This window comes from Eublepharis macularius, chromosome 4, assembly GCF_028583425.1.
Source record: "Eublepharis macularius isolate TG4126 chromosome 4, MPM_Emac_v1.0, whole genome shotgun sequence".
Classification (NCBI taxonomy): domain Eukaryota; kingdom Metazoa; phylum Chordata; class Lepidosauria; order Squamata; family Eublepharidae; genus Eublepharis; species Eublepharis macularius.
Window position 1 is genome coordinate 120,329,922 of NC_072793.1, and position 19,676 is coordinate 120,349,597.

The following is a 19,676-nucleotide window of genomic DNA, read 5'->3' on the forward strand; positions in this document are numbered from 1 at the left end:
TGAAAAAGAAGTTCCTGCTTCAAATGTCACTTCTACCATGAACTCTCTGAGGCTGTAGATCAGTTGGGGCCTCTCCCATCCGCAGTTCAGGGATGGTGCTGACTGTTCAAGGCTGTGTTGCACCGTAGTTCTAAGCCTGTAGGTTGCATTCCTTTGTCACACCGAGCTGAAGCCCCCCACATCTCCCAAAGCTGCTGCTACTGCACATTAATATGCTTCACCAGCAGCTCTCTTTGCAGGCGGCGCAGCCTGTTTCTGTTGCTGTTCCAGCTTCCTCCGAGTCCGAACATGGACGACGCGAGCGCCTATGCAAATCAGGGATCGGAATACCCGCCAATAGTAGCTCGGCTTCGCTCTCATCAACACCAATGGGGAGCCGTCGGCAGGCTGGGCTTGGATTTATATCCTCCAGCATCTCGCGCTTGTTATTGTCACTGCAGCTGTGGTTGCCGAGGAGGGCGGGTTGCGTGGTCAGCAGAGGCTACAAATCTGGCCAACGGTGAGCGGGGGGGGGGGGGGGGGGGAGACACCTGCGCGTAGAGTTCCTTAGCAGCGGTAGCGGTTGCAACGCAGTCGATTTCCCTGATGGTTCCAGCATTGTGGCGTCAGTCGGCTAGGTTGGGGGAGTCGCTGCGGGACACGCGTCAGCACTGCCGGTTGTCTGCATGGCGCGTCCCGAGACAGTCTCTTGTCCCACGCTCCTTTGTAACTATGGCATTTTTTCTAAATTTCTTTCTCCAGGAGAGGCTGCTGCCGTCTGCGAGCGAGCACCCAAGATCAGATTATAGCCCTTTCCGAGTGTCCACCCTTTTCCCAGTCTTCTCGCCATGTCTGGCCGAGGGAAATCGGGAGGCAAGGCCCGGGCCAAAGCTAAATCTCGCTCCTCCCGAGCCGGCCTGCAGTTCCCCGTGGGTCGAGTGCACCGGCTTCTACGGAAGGGCAACTATGCTGAGCGTGTGGGCGCCGGGGCGCCGGTCTACTTAGCGGCCGTCCTGGAGTACCTCTCGGCGGAGATCCTGGAGCTGGCTGGCAACGCGGCGCGGGACAATAAGAAGACGAGGATCATCCCTCGGCACTTGCAGCTGGCCATCCGCAACGACGAGGAGCTCAACAAGCTGCTGGGCGGGGTGACCATCGCCCAGGGCGGGGTCCTGCCCAATATCCAGGCCGTCCTGCTGCCCAAGAAGACCCAGAGCTCCAAGAAATGAGCCTCCGGGCAGAAAGCGGCCGATCGGCGACGTGCGCCTCGCGCCCCATCCACCGAATCTGGCGCTGCGGCCACCGGACGTTTCTTTCCTTTCTCTGCTGCGCTCGGTGCAGCCAGCGCTGGGCCTTCCGCGCGCACCCTTTCCCTTCCTCTTCTGCCTGGTGCTGCCCTCCCCCCCCCCCCCTTGTCGCCATTCCCACTTTCGAGCCATCTCCTCTTGTCGCTCCTGCCCCTTTCCTTCCCAGGGACGGGTGTGGGAAGAGCAGTGTCAAATCTGGGCCACCCAAAGGGCACGTGTTCCGGTTCTGGCTACCCCCTTGCCCTACAAATTGATTCCCCCCCCCCCCCAGTGATTTAACTATAGATCTACTGCTCTGGAGCTGCTTGATCGACGGCACCTGTGTGATTAAGTTTTTCTCCCTCAAATCCCTTTCAGTTCCTAGGGGTTGGGGGGAGAACGGGAAAGAAGAGACAGTTCTGGAACCAGAAGAATGGTTGGTGCTTGTTTATTTTTTTCCCCCTTGATGAACTGGAAAACGGGACTAACTGAAAATGGGAAGGCACCTAGCCCCAAGGAAGCTTCGAGCCCCCTGCAGGAAGGCAGGGGACTCTGCTTGGCCTGCGGTTTGTGAATCTGCCTGCCTGGAAAAGGGTGGGAAGTCTCAAGAAGGAAGGAAGGGTGACCTCTTCATTGCTTTGCACGAATATTTAGCCTAATCTCTTAAAACTGCTCTGTCCTAGAGCTCAAGATGGTGATGGATCTATCTGCCTGATGTTGCTGCACATCCTCATTTAATGTGATCACAAACTTAAGGATAAATGGGGAAGGAAGGGGAGAGGCTGCCCGGATATAATGTGGAAAAAATCAAGAAATAATGCACATGCTAAAAAAAATTTCTTGTTTGCTGTATGCTGAGGTATTGTGTTACTGTATTTGTACTGCAATCCTACTTGTGTGCTCTTGTTAAATTTTGATTTTTGTCGTTGGTGAGCCATCTTAAATCTCTTGTGTATTTCAGGAGCCTTGAATACACAAGCGTTGAGACACTAGTCTGTAAGGATACCTGAAGGAGGTTTCACTTCCTGTGGTGTGTGCACACTAGTTCATCACAATTGCCTCTGGGCAAACAGGTACTCTTCTTTATTTAAAAAAAATGTGAACGCCTGTTTACCAGAGGTGAAGGTGGCCCCTGTGAACAGGAGCCTCCTTTTCAACCTGCATTTTCAACTGAAAATGATTTTCTGTCTTGAGCTTTGAAGTGGCGCATTCAGATTTTCTAAATGCACTTAACAGCTTAGCTAGAAAGCAAAAAACCCTCAGATTTAGGCCTATTTCAGTCCTTTTGACGTCACTGGCACTAAAATAATTTAAAATAAAAGTATTTTTAGAATGCTTGCTTGTTTCTTGGCCTAGACAGTAGTATAAGGTCAACAGTGCTCACTGCTTCTTTGAAACAGCAGCAATTATAGTATGTTTACCACCACCCCTCCCACTGAACTGTAAATTCTGTTGTAGTATCTCCTGCAAATACTGGAGGTTACCATTTGTATCCTAGTTTGCACTTTAAGCTATACACAGTGTTCTCTGTTCAGCATTTCACTTCTAGTTTTTAAAAGGACATGCAAGTTTGGTATCAGTTTAGTGTTTGGGGGTTGGGATTTGGGGGTGGGGGAAAGATCTATAATTTATCCAAGAGTAAGAATCTAGTTAATGTAGTGGTTTACTAAATAGGTGTTTCGGTAATGTATGCGCATGGAAGTTGGCCTCACTGGTCCTGTGATGCATAGTAACTGTGATCTTTTAGAAATGGTACTGGAGTCAAATCTTGCTTGCTTAGGTAAAAGATAGAACCACGTGCATGCAGTAGTGTCTAGGCTATGGGACAAGTGGCACTTGTAATACTTTTGGGGCAACTGTGTATGTGCTGTTAAGTAGCATGTGTTGAAGCTATCAAGTGAGCTGTAAATCTGTGGATGAAGTATTGTCTTGCTCTGGTTCAGCTGATGATAACTAGACTAGTGGAACTTGGAAGCCTCTTTAATAAATGGAAAAAGAAAGCAGTTTGTTCACACACAGTACAATCCTAAGCTGAGATGCATCTCACTGAAGTAATGGGCTTGCATACATGTAAACTCTGCTTAGGACTGCACTGCGAGTTACAGTACAGGAGAAATGTTACATTGCTAGCATATTGTCTCTTCAGTGATACCTGAGTAGAAGAACCTTGATCTGCCCTTGTCTGGTCCCCCCCGCCCCGTCTCCCTCTGCAGACCTAGAAAAAGGCCTCTTGTTCCTAAACAGCTATCTCATTCCTCTGGCACTGGGCCAGCGTGTGGTTCATGCTTTTCTTTCAAAAAGCACTGATTGCATCATTGATGAGAGGGACTGTTTAAATGCAAATAACTGCTAAAAAGTGGGAAATTCTGAGTTTCTGTATTCCAGTGTTTTTCTGTCTTTGTTTTGAAGTTCAGTAATTTTTGTTTTGTCAAATCAAAGAATGCTTTGTATTTATTAGAAAATGCAGAACTTGTAATACTGGAGAAAGTGGATAACCATATTCTTATTAAACTGGTTCAGTCTTGAATGCACATAAAACTTGATGTCACATCAACATGTCATTCGAGGTTTTTGGATCCATGAGAAATTTGCATTTACACGCTATGATCCTCGAATTTTTGCTGGACAAAAGGAGGGGGAGGGCAGATGGTTTACAAAAGTTCCCCTTTTCCATCCAAAAGAGCAGATTTAAATAATGCAGACAAATTACCACCGGAATGGCATCAAACTTGAAATCAATTTTAAGCAAACTATCACTGAATGGTCTAGGCAGTGATGCTAGAACTGCTGTCTGACTCAAATAACCAAATGCCCTGCTTCTTCTTTATCTCCCTTCTCCCTCTTGACAACTAGTATCCAGATACAAATGTTTAGTGCAAGAACAGAATTCTGTACAAGTGAACCTGTTTAATGTTAGAGAAATGTAAGGAAAATTGGGATTTTCCTATGTACTTGTGTTGTGCATAGGACCATTATCAGAGCGCCATCCAGTTTTAGGCTGGAGCCAGTCTTCAAAGTATATAGCATGAATACACACCTGTGCAGTCCTAAGGAAGCAAGCCTATTCATTTGGAAACAAAACTTTCAAATAAATGGATGCAGTGTGTATTTTATCAAAGTTAATGTGAAAAGTCTCCCACAATTTTTTTGTAATTTTAAAAAATGCTTCTGCAGGAAGTTCAAAACAACTTGTATGATGCTCTCATACTCTTCTTCAAACGCTGACCAGAACTAAAAGCCTGTTTAGCTTCAACAATGGTAACTTGTGACCTGTTTCAGACCACCAGGATTTGCGTCCAGTGGCAACTTAGAGACCATCAAGATTTTCAAGGTATAAACTTTCAAGAGTTAGAGCTCCTGTCTTCAACTCACGAAGGGAGCTCTAACTTGACAACTTGCAGCCTGAAAATCCTGTTGGTCTCTAAGGAGCCACTGGACTCACATCCTGCTGTTCTACTGCAGACCAAGACAGCTACCTGCCTGAAATTGTCTTAGATCAGACTCTTCATTTTTAACAACTGTCAAACAAGCAGCTAACCTTGGCAGGAATTTGGTTGCATCAGTTGCTGGCCAAAACTTTTTAAGTTTTAATTACAAGAAAATTCCCTTTTTCAGTGTGAAGACATCCTTTGCTCCATAATGTAAGCTGCTAAAAGGTTATTTTAGAGAGCTAGTGTAGTATAGTGGCAGTAATGTTGGATCAAGATCTGGGAGACTTGGGTTCAAATATCCATTAAATGATGAAGCTCGCTATGTGATCTCGGGCCACTTACATACTATCAGTCTAACTTACCTCTTGGGATGCGAGAACAGATTTTGCTCGACTGAATAGCTGCCTTCCCTAAACCCACTGAATACTGTTTGTCAAATGAGGCTGTAATGGTTCAAGCAAGGGGCTAGAAGTCACTATTCAGATTCTTTAGCTCTTCACAAAATATCTTTAGTATAAGTTTGTGAAGTTTCTGAATAGTGGCTTCTAGCCTCTTGTTTGAATAAGGAGTTTGTTTGGGGATATAATGATCTAAAGAGTTGACCTTGCATGCAACAGCAAGCTATATGAAAGGTGTAAAATGGTGCAGCAACCTTCATGATCACTTAATCCACCAACTGTACAACATGTGGGTGTTGTATCTTCAATAAGAATATGAATATAGTTTTTTATCAACTAACAATTTGCTGGATCATTATTACAATTTATGTAGAATTGGCATAATCCACTTGATATATGTGGAGCAAGTCAGTAGCTTGTACTCTGCATTGAGGAGTAACTATTTAAGATTGTAATGTCTGAGGCAGAACCTTGTTAGTCTGCAGCAAAAACAAACAGGAGTCTTGGGAATTAAAAAACTTTTTCTAGCATAAATTTTTGTGGACTCGAGAGTGCATTTTGTCAGAAGCATATCTAGGGAATATTCTCTACAGATAGATTTGCAGTTATGAGGGTTATGCATTTCATACAGCTTTGACTCTGCTGGTAACAATTTTTCCTGACCATATACATAAATGTGAGACTACATTAAGGAAACATGCTATGTGCATCTAGTCCAGAAAAGCTCATGCCAACTTTCTGGCCTTTAAGGCACAGCAGAGTCCAGTTCAAGTCTGCAACCCTATGCATGGTTCTTGGTGTGTGTGTTTCTTTGAATATAGTGAGATTTACTTCTGAGTACAAACAGGGTTGGGTGGTTGATCTCGTACTAGCCTGTTGTACTGATGCTGGGGTGGGGGGGGGGGGGACACCAGCTTTCATTAGGAGTCATTCATGGGTTTGGGGGTGGGTGGGTTGTGTTACATAGCCATTCTAAGCTACTGGCATAGGTCCTTTGCACAAGTTTCTGCTTGCTATGAAATGGATTGTGCAGCACAAGTTTGGTTGTCAGTTAATGGTGGAATTTGTGGTAGGGTATGAGCTTTCATGAGCTCACAAAAGCTTGTACCCTACCACAAATTTTGTTAGTCTTATAGGTGCTACTGGACTCTTGCTCTTTTCTACTGCAACAGACAAACACAGTTACCCATCTTGATTTAATGGTGGGGATGACCTCTAGATCAGTAACAGACAACAGTGGCATTAATACAGTGTGGTCTCACTCTTCCTCCAGTACATGATGCGGGGTATCAAATCTTGGATTTCGTTGAAAACGAGCCAGATTATTGTTTCTCAAGAAAATGGTTTCTCTTGCTTGAAAAATAGTGGCTTGCCTGTGAGCTATCTTGTCAACACCACATTCCTCTAGTAGGGCTTTCAAAATTTACTTTAAGAATAATCTACAGAAGAGAACAGTGTGTGTGTGGAAAATAAGATCTGGAAGAGAATACAGCAGGAAAAATGTGTTTGGTCAATAAACCAATTTAAACAGACTTGAGACAAAAGTTTTAATAATGGTTCACGTTTATTCTCAGTCCAAAGAGTGATTAGTACCTTCCTTAATCTTGCCTTCCCTCTACCACAGTGTGTCTCCCCGCTCCCGGTTTTATCATCACAAAAATTATGTGAGGTGGGTTAAGTCTGTTCAGTGGTTTACTGTGCATGCAGGTTTGAATCTCCAGTCTGGCAAAATATTTTCTATCTAGTACCTCAACATTCAATCCTTTCCTCAGAGTACTCAGTGGCATACACGGTTCTCCCTCCATTTTGTCTTCACAGCAATCCTGTGAGGTGGGTTAAGAAAATAACTGACCCAAGGTTATCAGCACAAGGATCTTCACTGTGTTACTAAAGGGAAACTGCAAGAAAATATTTTGAAACAATATGCCCATTTAGGAGGAGATCCTGTTATTCCTGCAGTGTTAAAGAGTTACTGTTAGTTATGCTTAATCTCACTCCCTGATAGTTTGTGGCTGGCTCCACCTCCCATGGCAGCCATTTTATGGTTGTACCCATCACCTTGTGCCAGAATTCCAAAGGTGCCCACAGACTCAAAAATATTGGAAACCCCTAAACTACAGGATAGTGAAATAAGCTGCAGCAGAGTAAATCAGTATTGTAGTAGTATTGCCCTATTAGGTTTGCAGAAAGCTCAGTTTTTATTAAGTGCTATAAAAATCAACTTGATCAAAATAAGGGGGGGGGGAGATAAATAGGAACAAAATGGTGGCAATTAAAATTGCACTCCTCCCTCAGCCTGAACACAGCCATGCTTCCATCACTCTTTGAACAAGAACCTTGTAGTGATAGGGACTGTATTCTTCTCTTTCCCCTATACCTTTTGGATGCAAGATGCTACTAAAAATATGCTATTTGCACTACACCTACTTTCAGTTGGCAATGATTGTGGTCTGTTTTGGAAAAGGAAGCTAGGTGTGAGAAAGTCATGCAACTGTTGTCAACATAAATCACATGATAGCATGCAGTTCCTACAGAACTGAATGATGTCTTTCATTGCCTTTCTCTGCTGTTCACTGCCTGCCATGTGTTCCAGAATACAAAACAGGAGGCTCTTCAACCGGATTCTTCCAGGCAGCCGTCAAATGTCCGGGGCCTGGGGAGAGATCTGCACTTCCTCTTGCATGACTTGGGTTAGCCAATTCCAGTGGTCTTTCTGAAGATTCTTTTGGACAACTGTGTTTTTACTACAGTATAGATGCAGCTATTGCTCGTTTCTCTTAAATCTAGGTATGCCTGAATGTTGCACCTTTGAAGAAATTTTGCTTTCTATGATCATACTTTAGAGCTGGAAGAACATCTTTGAACTAAGCACATTAGTAGCTGTTATGTGTGACTTTGTGGTTATTTTCTTCTGCATTTATGGTGATGTATCTTGTTTCCTATCACCTTTTTGTAAACGTTAGACCCCTTTGCATGTCTTCTGGTGCAATCCCTGCCTTTTTTTAAAAAACAAACACATACTGCTCTTCTAGACAGCTTGTTGCCCCACTCATAGTAGTTAAAAAGTTAGTGTTACTATCCCCACAATACAGCGGGTGAGCGGGGGCTGAGATGAGTGGCTTACCTAAGGCCACCTACTGAGGTCATGGTAATAATGGAATTCAAACCAGCAGAGTGCTGATTCACAACCAAACCACTTAATCACCATGTTACAGCCATACTCCTGCTTTGTTTCACAGGGGGAGTGTGCAATGATAATCTGAAATACTTGGGCCCAGAGATCCTTGTCCTAATTATGTTTTGAAGGCTAAGTAGGCCAATTTGCTGCATACAGGGGTTGGATAACTGCTTAGGGATAAGGCTTCTTTAATTACCTATGCAAAAATAAATCTCTCTACACTAGGATTATGAGGTTGCTCTTCCTAGGCCCCCGGCCTGAAAACGCTACCCAGAGCCCGTTAACCGACCTCGCCGGACCTGTTAACTTGGCGTGGTTCTCCCCAGGCACCGACCCCCCCCCCCCATCGTTTTCCCTCTTTTCCCAACGCTCGAATATCGGGACTCAGCCCCGTCGCTCTTTCACCTTGACTCATGTTCGGCTAACCCAAGTCATGCAAGATGAAGCGAAGCGCTCTCCCCAGGCCACGGACATCTGACGGCTGCCTGGAAGAAACGTCGCTCTATCACGCACTCTTGCCCTGGAAGGAAGACGGGGCGTTCTGGAGGGCTGAGCTGGACTTCAAAACAAAACGCAGCGCTGTAAGACTTAAAAGCACAACCAGTTTCACAGCGGAAGCCGCGACGTCCGTTCAGCGGTCGCAGAAACGTAGAGCGGCTGACTTGAGTGACCAATCACGGCAGAGAACGTCTTCCCGAGCGTGCGCACTGACGCCTGGTGACGTATTTCTTCGCGGGCGAGGGCAAGCCGTGTTCCTCCGGCCGGCCGGCTGGAGGCGGAGCTTCAGGAAGTGTCAAGTATGATGCGAGGGGGCGGGGTCAAGGCCAGCCCCTTGCTCCCTCCAGCCGCAACCCCGCTGGGACGATTTAGGAAGCGATCCTAAGCAAGTCTACTCAGAAGCCGACTTGGGTCTATTTAATAGGGCTTACTCCCGGGAAAGTAACCTTCGAATTGCACTAAAATATGAGCTTTGGGGTCATGGAAGCTCATACCCTAGAATTCTTGTTCGTCTTTTAAGGTGCTATAGGACCTGAATCTTGCTCTTCTATTGCTGTATACCTGAAACGCGGATTGCTGTTAGACAGCTTTCCTCTCCCCACGATAAGCCTACCTCGAACAAAGCAGGCTACCCGCCCCCACCAGAACCGTTCCCGCCATGGAGCCAACGCACTCCCCTGCAGTTTGTCCCCTCACCCGGCTACCTTCCCATCTTGATCTCTCCATCGCCACCCACGTCTCATCCTTCTCTGCGCATCCCCCCTTCTTCAGAGCCAGCCCTGCGTTGCTCAGCAACTTCCCTCCTCCCCACCTGCTTTTCATTTCCCTCTTGCGTATTAATACAGCGAGGAAGCATCAAGTGAAAAAAATGTTTATATCCTTTATTGAACCAAAACCACACATACGCGCACACACGGGGAGAAATAAAAGGCAACTGTAGACGAGACCCGAAAAGCCCGCACGCGATCTTCCCGGGACGGGGCAAACGGCAACCCCCCCCCCCCCCGACAACAGCAATCGCCCCGCAGAGACGACGCGGGTCTCCCCAGGGCAAAACCAGCCCTGCGGTCGGTCACTTGGTCCCATGTACCCGCCCGCCGCGCATGCAACGGAGGAGACCCCTGGGGAAACACAGCTATAACGGGAAGTCCCAGCCGCCCACCGTTGCATCCGAGAGGAATGGATGCTTTTCTCAAACGTTCACAGGCTCTCCAAGAGCAACGGCTAGGAGCGGACCGGGGAGTCGGAACCGTTTCGGGGAGAAGGGGCGGTAAGGGAGGAAAGAGACGGTTCTTTTAAAGCCATTTGTCAAAGCAACGCCCGCCCTACGCCTGAAAGCGCAGGCGGGACCAAGGGCCGCCTCCTCTCCAACACCCCGAGCGAGCAGGGGGTGGCAGTGGAGGTGAACCCCCCCCCCCGCCCAGTCCCCACCAAGAAGCTGCAGAAAGGGGGTCAGGTCAGCCACAGAAAACCGAGACGGGCGAGGGCGGCTCTGCGCTGGGAGCCCAAGTCAGCATCAATGCTCTGCGGGCCAGAGTCCCGGGCGGGGGCCAAAGGGGTCCGCCCTGCTCCTGCGCCAAGTGCCGGGCGGCTCGGGGGCTTTTCTAGCTCCCCGCGCCCCCTGGCCGGCCCTTCACGCCTTCCTGCTCTTGAGCGCCTTGGGCTTCGCGGACTTCTTCACCTTCTTGGCGCTGGGCGAGGCGGCGCTCTTCTTGGCCGCTTTCTTGCCCTTGCCCTTCTCTTTCTTGGCCGCCCCACCGGCGGCGCCCTTCTTGTGCGACTTCTTCTCGGGCTTCTTGCTCTTGGCGACTGGCTTCTTCTCCGCCCTGCGCGAAGCCGAGGCGGCCACGGTCGCCGTCTTCTTGAGGGCTTTGGCGTGGGAGGCGCCGGCGGCGGCGGGCCCCCCCTCGCCCGCCCCCTCCAGCTTCTTCCTATTGAGCTTGAAGGAGCCGTTGGCGCCGGTGCCCTTCACCTGCAGCAGGGTGTCGTTCTGCACCAGCGCCTTGATGGAGTACTTGAGGTAGGTGCGCCCGTTCTGCTGGTCGAACCAGGCCACCTTCTTGGCCTCGTTGTAGATCTTGGCTAGCGAGGAGCCGTTGCGCTCGCCCAGCTTGCGGATTGTCTCCACCACCAGCTGGCTGTATTTGCCCGGCTGGTTCTTCTTCTTGCTGTTCTTCTTCTTCTTGGAGGGCGAGAGGGACGCGCCGCCCGCCTTGGCTTTCTTGGCGGCGCCTTTCTTCTCGGCAGCCAGCGGCGCCTCCTCCGCCTCTGTCAGGGGCAGGTCGGCTTCCTCCAGCTCGACCGACATGCTGCGCAACGAGAGCGCCCGAGTGCGGTAAGAGGGCGGGCGGGTTGGCCTCGGCGCTTCGCTTGGGAGAGGAAAGGGGCGCCTCGAACCAGTGGAAGCAAGCACGACTATCCACAGCAGCTCCGAAAAAGCGCTCTGCTTGGGCGGGCTCCGGCGCAGCTCCTTATATAGGAAGAATGCGGACCACGTTGAGAACAACAACAGCGAGCGACGAGGCCGCCTCCAAGTTGTGCTTTTTGCGGCCCCTTCGCCGGCCTCTCCCTCCCGCGCCTGGCGCCCTGGGGACGCGATGCCGCCGCCAGCCCCCGCTCCCGACGGTGCCCGAGCCAGCTGCCTGCGTGCCGCGCGCCCCCGGGGCCCGGAAGAGTCCCCCCGAGGCGATTTTAAAGGCGCACCCTATGCTAGGAGGAGACCGAGGATGGGGGCGCCCTGTTTGGAGGGCCGTGCGTCCCCTGGAAAGGCCGGCCGGCCCCAACCGGTGCGCGCCTCGGGAAGAGAAGAGGGGGCTGCGGGCCACTGGCCGCTCTTGGGGCGCCGGCGGCCCTCAGGGGGCGCGCTAGGCCGGGGTTAATTTGTTGGAACTAACACACTGGACGCCCTCACGTGGTCGGCTGCAGCAATACGGAGCCGGAGCGCCGATTCCGGGGGGGGTCTACGCCCGATCTGGAGGGGCCCTGACTGCTGGGGCTGCGGGGCGTCGAGCGGGCGAGCTTCGGCTCCGCCGGGGACCCTCGCTAGTAGGGGCAGCCCCCCCCCCCTTTTGGAGCCAGGGTGCTCGGTCGGATGCCCTCCCGCCACCGCCTCGGATAGTCCTGAATCCTGATGGAGACACTTAAACGAATAGGGAAAGGGAAAGGAGGTGCCTAAGTCGGACTGTCGGGGATCCCCAAAGACGTCCCTAACCCGAGCCCCACAAACTAGCGACCTGGCTGCGTCTTGAACAGCCGGGGCTGGAAGGACGGTCTTGGGGCTTCGCCCACTCTATTGCTTTGCCTTCAGGGTTTGTGTGCAAAGGGGGGTAATTTGTGAATTGTTCCAGCCCCAGTTTGGAGAGGGATGGAATGTCCGCCCTTGAATTCTAGCAGGAAAAGGGAACTGCTTGCTATTCTTTCGAAGGGCGGGATGGGATTCTCCAGCTTTCGGTCGCACTTGGGGAGAAGAGGGCGAGCCTCTCTCGCTTTGCCCCTCTGTCCCTTTTTTGCTGAGCTACTTAGGGAGGGGGCGGCGCCCTTCGTTTCTGGGGCATATAAATAGGGAGCTCGTAAGCGCGATTGGTGGGGAGCGGGGGTCGGGTTGATTGCGCTGCCCTGGAGATGCGCTTGGAAAAGCCTCGCCCAGCCTTCCTCCACGGCCGGCTTTGGGTCCGAGTTTAGCCTCCTTTCTGCCCACGCTCTCCGGCCGCTCTCTCTTGAAGGCGAGGCGCTGAGTCTTGCCTAATCCGGACGAGTGTGAACGGCGGGGCGGCGGGGGCACTGGGGCAGCCTCGAGCTGCTAGCGACCGGAGCGCGGAGCAGACGAGGCTGCTGCGGCATTTTCTTCCTTTGAGAAAGGGGCGGGAGGGAGCCTTCCTGCGCGGGGAAGCAAGCGTCGAGCGCTCCCTCGCTCTTCTGCGAACCTTGGCGCCGAAGCCCTTCTCGCCCGCCGCCGCCGCGCTTCTTTAAAGCTGACAGGGGAGTGCTAGCGGAGGGCGGCTCGTTACACTCCGCAACTGCAGCGCGTACAGAGAAAGTTCGCCCTCGAAACAGAAAGGCTTCTGACATTTGGGCGAGGGGGCGCAGCGAAGCCTGGTGCTTGCGCCTCTGTGGCGCAGCGGGACTGAGTAGAAATCGGCGCCTCCTGAGGAATTTGATTTTTTACATGGAAAGAAAATCAAAGCGCCGTCATATTTTAGATTGTGTTTTAGGCTATAGGCAACACCGTAACAATCGAGGAGCTACCACTGTAGCACCGCCACTGCTCAAAAATAATAAAAAATCTCAGGATTTTTACATGGGCTCACCCTCAATAGCGCCATGAAGCAGCGGATTTGTAATTTTCGTGTTTCTCTGTGCCCATCGATGTGATATGCGATTTGCTGGCGAGTTTGGAGAGACCCAATGCAAAAATCACAAGGATTTGTGCATTGGATCCACACTTTTGCATCACCAGGGCTCCAGGAAAAGGTGAATCCATGTTTTCTATGGTACAATCTGTGACCAAAGATGCAATGAGTGTATTGTCGAAGGCTTTCACGGCTGGAGAACGATGGTTGTTGTGGGTTTTCCGGGCTGTATTGCCGTGGTCTTGGCACTGTAGCTCCTGACGTTTCACCAGCAGCTGTGGCTGGCATCTTCAGAGGTGTAGCACCAAAAGACAGATCTCTCAGTGTCTTCCTCCACGTAATGGATTTGGGGACACTGAGAGATCTCTGTCTTTTGGTGCTACACCTCTGAAGATGCCAGCCACAGCTACTGGCGAAACGTCAGGAACTACAATGCCAAGACCACGGCAATACAGCCCAGAAAACCCACAACAACCATCGATGCAATGAGTGATTGAATGTGTTTACCCAACACAAAAATCATGGGGATCCACACCTTAGAGCCATGTTTTTATACCACAAAGTGGATCTGTAATTTTTATGGTGCTTCTTGTTGCCCATGATGAACAACAGTGTCATGGTGGTTTGGTTTCAGAGGAAAACATATGAATTCATGAGGATCCATGACTAGGATCCATATCTTTACCCATTGTGCCACCACAGTGCTGGATCTGGTTTTTATGGTTCAGTCTGTGGACCTGGCTGTGATACCTGATTTGATGTTGGATTTGAAGAAAAAACCCACGTGGATCCGTTTTCTAGTATCCCTCCCCACATCTCCTTTTCTCTGCCACTTCCCTTCTTCTGCAGTACGTTTTGTTTAACCTTTAAGACTACGGGTAGTATTACATGGGAGTCTCATTAATAACCATGAGACTATATGTATCGTGGTTTTGATTTTTAAATGTATTCTAAATGTTTTAATGTGTATTAAGCATTTCACTGTACCCCACCCTGAGCCCATTCACAGGGAGGGTGGGCTAAAAATCAAATTTAATAAATAATTTCTGAGTAATTGCATATATTCAGACTAATGCTCTAATTGCCTTACTGAAGCAGCTGGTCTGAGACTGCTTAGAAATACTGGCTTGTTTGCAACTTGCTGTATCCCTGCACGTGGATAATGCTTCGTTTTGGTTTTGGTGACCTTTGCTGGTCAGTTTCTGGAGAACCCCTAGGTACATACTGGCTGTTGCAATTCTCACAAAGCATAATGCTCTAGAAAGCCCTTACTGTACTCTAATAAGGTGCCTTTTATGTTCTTAAGCAAAAGTGCATACTCAAGTAAGTTATAACTCTTTAAGAGATCCCCATTTGTTGGACCAAGTTGATTGTAGCAGGAAAAAAATAGCCCAAGAGGTAGTAGGACCAGATGCTGTTTAAATGTATTTTATCTTAACCTACTTACAACTGAAGACTATATGACTGTAGTTTCACGCCCCTGTTGAAGTAATGGATTTGGGGATACATCACATATTTCAGTTTTAGTAGGTAGGCAACATGTCTATAATGTTCAAACTGCATGCTTTTTGACCTTCTACCTCCCCAGACTGTTTGCTGGAGAATCTGGTCTAAAGTCACCTGTCCCCACCCCCCCACCCCCCGTTTCCCTGGTGCTCATATTAGGCTTACAAAGTACAAGGAGGGGCTGCAGCAGTGCACAGCTCATTTCCCCCTTCCCCCACTATTTCCTCTTTCATTCCTGGAAAAACCCCATACCATCTCCCCTTTCCCCGCCTCTTCTTTCTATGCACCAGTCAACTTACTTTTAGCTCTCTCCTTCCCGCCCCGCCCCCACCCCCGCTTTCTCTCCTTCCCTCCTCTGGCAGTCTCTACCAGGAAAAACTAAGGCTGAGTTGCACAGTGCCAGGCCCAGTTGCATTGTGGAGAACCTGCAAAAACTAGCCAGGGGTACCGCATTTACCCTTGTATCCACCTTCTTTCTCTCCTCCCAAGAACTCTTATTACCTTTCCCTGTTTCCTTCTCTTCTGCCCGCCTGCCCACCCTTCTGCCTTTGATCTTCAGTTATATTTATTATTTTATTTATATCTCACCTTTCTCCATAATAGGAAACACAAGCAGTTTACATTATTCTCTTCTCCATTTTATCCTCACAAAAAACCCTGTTGAGGTAGGTTAGGCTGAGAGAATACAATTGGTCCAAGGTCACACAACAAGCTTCGATAACAGAGTGGATATTTGAACTATTATACCACACTAGCTTTTGTGGGGTTGCTGCTCAGCAAACAGCTGGGCCTGGATGAGTCACACAAGTTGTGCGGTCACAAATTGTGTTATGGTTGCTGTGAGGCCTGGCCAGGATTCCTCTTCTCAGAGGCAGATTGGCCATTATGGGCACCAGGAAGCATCTTGGTGGGCTGATGCCCTCACCCCAACAACCAGGGCTGGGCCAGCACTGTGGCCAGAAGGGCTGCATCTGGCCCACCCAAGGGCTGCATGTTATGGGTGACATGGCAGCCAAACCCCAAACAAGGCTAGGGAGGTATCACCCCCTCATCTGTCCCTCCACTTCCCTCAAAGGTCAAAACTACCTTTGAGGGAGGCCCCGTCCTTTCCCTTGTTTTTTACTGCTAGAAACCAAGTCTGGGAAACCGATGCCAAGTGGATGCCTAGCAATGGCTACTGAGGGCATTTGTTTCTTTCTTCTTTTTTTTAAAGAAATTTTTATTGGGTGAGTAAAAATTAATATTACAGATTTTCAATTAAGACCCTCACTTCCATGTTCTCGCACCCCTTTCCCTCCCCCCTTAATCTAAGACTTCCAACAGTTTTCCAACCCGCTGTCTGAATCTACTACTTATATCCCCTTTTCTATTCTTAACGGTCTTAACACACTACTAAAATAGATAATATATATTAGATTAAACAAAACCTAACATCAAGCTATCAGTTACATTATGTTTCTAACTTATCTCCTCTCTTCTGTTGTAAAGATCAGTATCTCCTCCTTTCTGCAAAATTAATAGTTATCTAACAACCATAATTGTCCCTTTACGTCCCACTTCTTTTCCAAATACTGTTTTAGTTTACCCCAGTCATTAAGAAATCCTTCTGGATTCTGTTCTCTCAACTTTCTCGTCATTTTGTCCATTTCTGCCATGTACAGCAATTTTTGTATCCAATTTTCAATAGATGGTACTTCTTGCGTCTTCCACTTCTGAGCATATAAAATTCTTGCCGCTGTTGTCATATAGAATTATAAAGTTCTTTGTTGCCTGGGAATCTCTTCTAATTTCAGATTTAGCAACAACAGTTCTGGGTTCTTATTTATTGGGATTTGTAAAATTTCAGTCATAACTTCTGTAATATCTCCCCAGAACTGCATTGCTACCTCACAGGTCCACCACATATGATATAATGAACCTACATGGTTTTTACTTTTCCAACACTTGTCTGACATTTTGTTGTTCCCATACGCTATTTTCTTCGGCGTTAGATACCATCTATATATCATCTTATAAACATTTTCTTTAATATTGGTACAAGTCGATATCTTCAATGTATTTTTCCACAAGTATTCCCATGCCTCCATTGTTATGTCTCTATTACAATTTATGGCCCACTTCACCATCTGGACTTTACCAATTTCGTCTTCTGTATACCATTTTAACAAAATCTTATAGACTTTAGAAATCTTTTTCTTGCCTTCTTGTAGTATACTTTCTTCCAATTCAGAGTTTTTCCATGTAAATCCCGATTTTAAACGATCCTTGTCATATAAGTCTTTAATCTGTCTGTATTGGAACCATCCATAGTGAGAGGATAATTCGTCTCCTATTTTAAGTTTAATCATATTTTGCTCCATTTTCAACACCTCCTTATATGACAAACATTCCTCTCTGTTGTAAATTGTTCTTGGGTCAATAACTTCCAGGGGCACCTGAGGACATTTGTTTCTTAAAGCTAGAGGTGCAGATTATTATTTGGAGAGGGTGGTTTGAACCCCCTTTTTTTAAGATTTCATATTTTTCTGCAAACCTGTGATGTTCAGGTTGGTAGAAAGAGCAGTGTTGCCTGTTTGGATTTAAGTATCCATAGATTTTGCCGCATTGAGAAATAGATATTGATATATCATAGGTTTATACCATATACCTAAAATCATAACAGCTCTTAAAGGACTTACACTGTGCTATATGTATGGTTAGTAACAGCAGAAAACTTGATATGGTTACACTTTGTTTCAGAAAGATTTCATCTCTGCATTTGACTTTTATGCTCGTTTTCACATTTTCTGCTATCATACCCTATTGTATCTGTTCACTGAAGGTCCTAATGGTGGATCATACTATATTTTGGTCAGTGAATGCCATAGCTGTTGATTATATTGTATTCACTTGCACAAGCAAGCAAGCTCTTCTGGATTTATCTTCATGGTAAACGGTATTTATGCAATGTCTATTTGTCTATTTTCTTTCACCTGCTCCCCACAAGTATTCAGAAATGTACAAATCAAGTCATTCTGCTACAGATGTCACAAAACCCCTCACTAGGCAAGCACATAGAATATACACTCCTTGAATCTAAATACAGGTCTTGGAACAAGCAACAGTTCTTTTAACTGTCTGAAGATAGACAACTAATGCACATTATGAATGTTTTCTCTCAACCCAGGAGGGGAGTGATGCTACTTTTGGCATGGCAAAAAGCATCCACACATCCAGTGGGATTCCCGACTCCCATGAATTTCAAAAGCAGTTTGCTGTGTACCATATGCAAGGAACAAATGTTCCAAGAGCCTGGACATGTGATACTTTAGATCTGTGTGACAATCTTATTGCTATTAGCTATTGTCACAATCTAATTATAACAGACCCTCAAAGGACTGAGAACTTGCTATTTTGAGCCTGGAAGTGACTCTGGTAAAATGGGCCCTTTGCATGTTGTAGTTCAGAATCAATTGTTCAGATTCACAAACTAAAAACAAGATTAGACTTAGAAGGCTGGCTTACTTGGAGCTGGACTGTACAGCATCAAGCAACTATCACTGTTGGACTTTTTAAAAACCTTACCTCCCTTTGGACACATCTTGTATACTATAAAGTCACTTGCCACCTGGTGCCAGGATAAGCAGAGGTGCCCCATAAGCAAACCTATGCAACACCAGCACATAGGACACAGTCCTGCACATAGGACTGTACATTCTACCACTGCTGCTATGCAAGGCTTCCAGGACTTTAACATACTTGGAATAGGTCAATTTTTTTCTTGTCAAAGGATAAAGAGGCCACCATGAGAAATTCCTGAGAATTGTAATCTCTTCCACAATGGCAATCTTTTCGATTTCCCCCTAAAGCTGGAGGGCAAGTTGGCCAAGGACCCTAGCCTGAAACTTGTCGTCTCGGGGATAGTTCAAGGAACCCAAATGGGCACCTTCCCACAGGTCTATATTTATGGCTGTCCTTTACCAACCTCTAGAATGGTACACATTGCAGGACTCCCACTGAAGAATCAGCTCATCCAGTTAACCTTCTGTGCCACTCCAATATCCCATGGACAGCTCAGCAATCCCAGCAAGCCATCTGAGCTGCCACAATTAAACATTCCATACATTTACTCTATTTAAAATGTATATCCTACCTTGCCCTATGATCACATCAGCTTACAACAGTAGAGATCTCTCAGTGATAGTTTTATGGGTGCATCCAGGTTGTGTATGAGCTGGTGCTTGCTATTGGCCCTACATGATCCTCATTAGGCTGGGGGACATTGACTGCGTGAATTAGAGCTAGTTTCTCTAAATGGGATTGTAGTAACCACTTTCATTTTTCACGTTTTCCCATGTCTGTGTCAGGACCATAAGCGATTAGATCCAAGTGCTTGTTTTTCCCAAAGAGGGGTGACATGACTCAAGAAGCCTTACTCATCCCAGTTTTGTAATGGGCACACCACCTCCCCAAACATGGCTGAGTACACAGTGAGAGACCACAAAATAGCAAAGCATTAAGAGTGCTTCAATCTATCAATGCACTGAATTGCCATCAGTCTTTCTAATTGCTCTTGAAGACTCATTAAATCTTGCATCTATGCTTTCTATAGAGATTATTTAGAGTTTGTGTCAAGTTTACAGATGAGAGCTGAGGAGAGATACACATATAAATGGATGCAAACAATGGAAAAATACTTTATACCCACTGAGAGATGGTGGATGCTGCTTTGCTGTTCAAGAACAGAATATAAAAGCTCCTTCATGCTTTGTTTCTTCCTAGCAATGTTGTATTTTATTGCATTTTCTGTACCTAAGGGAAGTATGCACACCCCTGGACACAAGCAGTGCTAAGCCTGTAATTTGGAGTTTCATGCTGTGGAAGAGACTCCGAAGAATATACAGGGTCACTTTGTTTTGAAACCAGTGATCTCAACGCAGTTAGCTGTGTGTAATCTCAGTACTGCAGAGTTAAAATTTTGCATGGAGGCAATCCAAATGCAGAGCTAAGAAAAGGCAGAATTCTTCACCCTATCTAGATTATGCAAATTTACTTCATTTGCATGATTTTGG

General features: G+C 47.3%; 2 protein-coding genes across 2 annotated transcripts; one reads left to right on the forward strand and one right to left on the reverse strand.

Annotated features, from left to right (window-relative positions):
- Nucleotides 1–261: 261 nt before the first annotated feature.
- Nucleotides 262–5,606, forward strand: LOC129327454 (histone H2A type 2-B-like). The gene is made up of 2 exons (XM_054976110.1): nucleotides 262–499; nucleotides 742–5,606. The coding sequence occupies exon 2, from the start codon at nucleotides 828–830 to the stop codon at nucleotides 1,206–1,208; it is 381 nt and encodes a 126-aa protein (XP_054832085.1). The 5' UTR covers nucleotides 262–499; nucleotides 742–827; the 3' UTR covers nucleotides 1,209–5,606.
- A 4,699-nt stretch (nucleotides 5,607–10,305) lies between these two features.
- On the reverse strand, nucleotides 10,306–11,224 carry LOC129328248 (histone H1.10). The gene has a single exon (XM_054977187.1). It carries the CDS (start codon nucleotides 11,076–11,078, stop codon nucleotides 10,404–10,406), a length of 675 nt encoding a protein of 224 aa, XP_054833162.1. The 5' UTR covers nucleotides 11,079–11,224; the 3' UTR covers nucleotides 10,306–10,403.
- Between the last annotated feature and the right edge of the window lie 8,452 nt (nucleotides 11,225–19,676).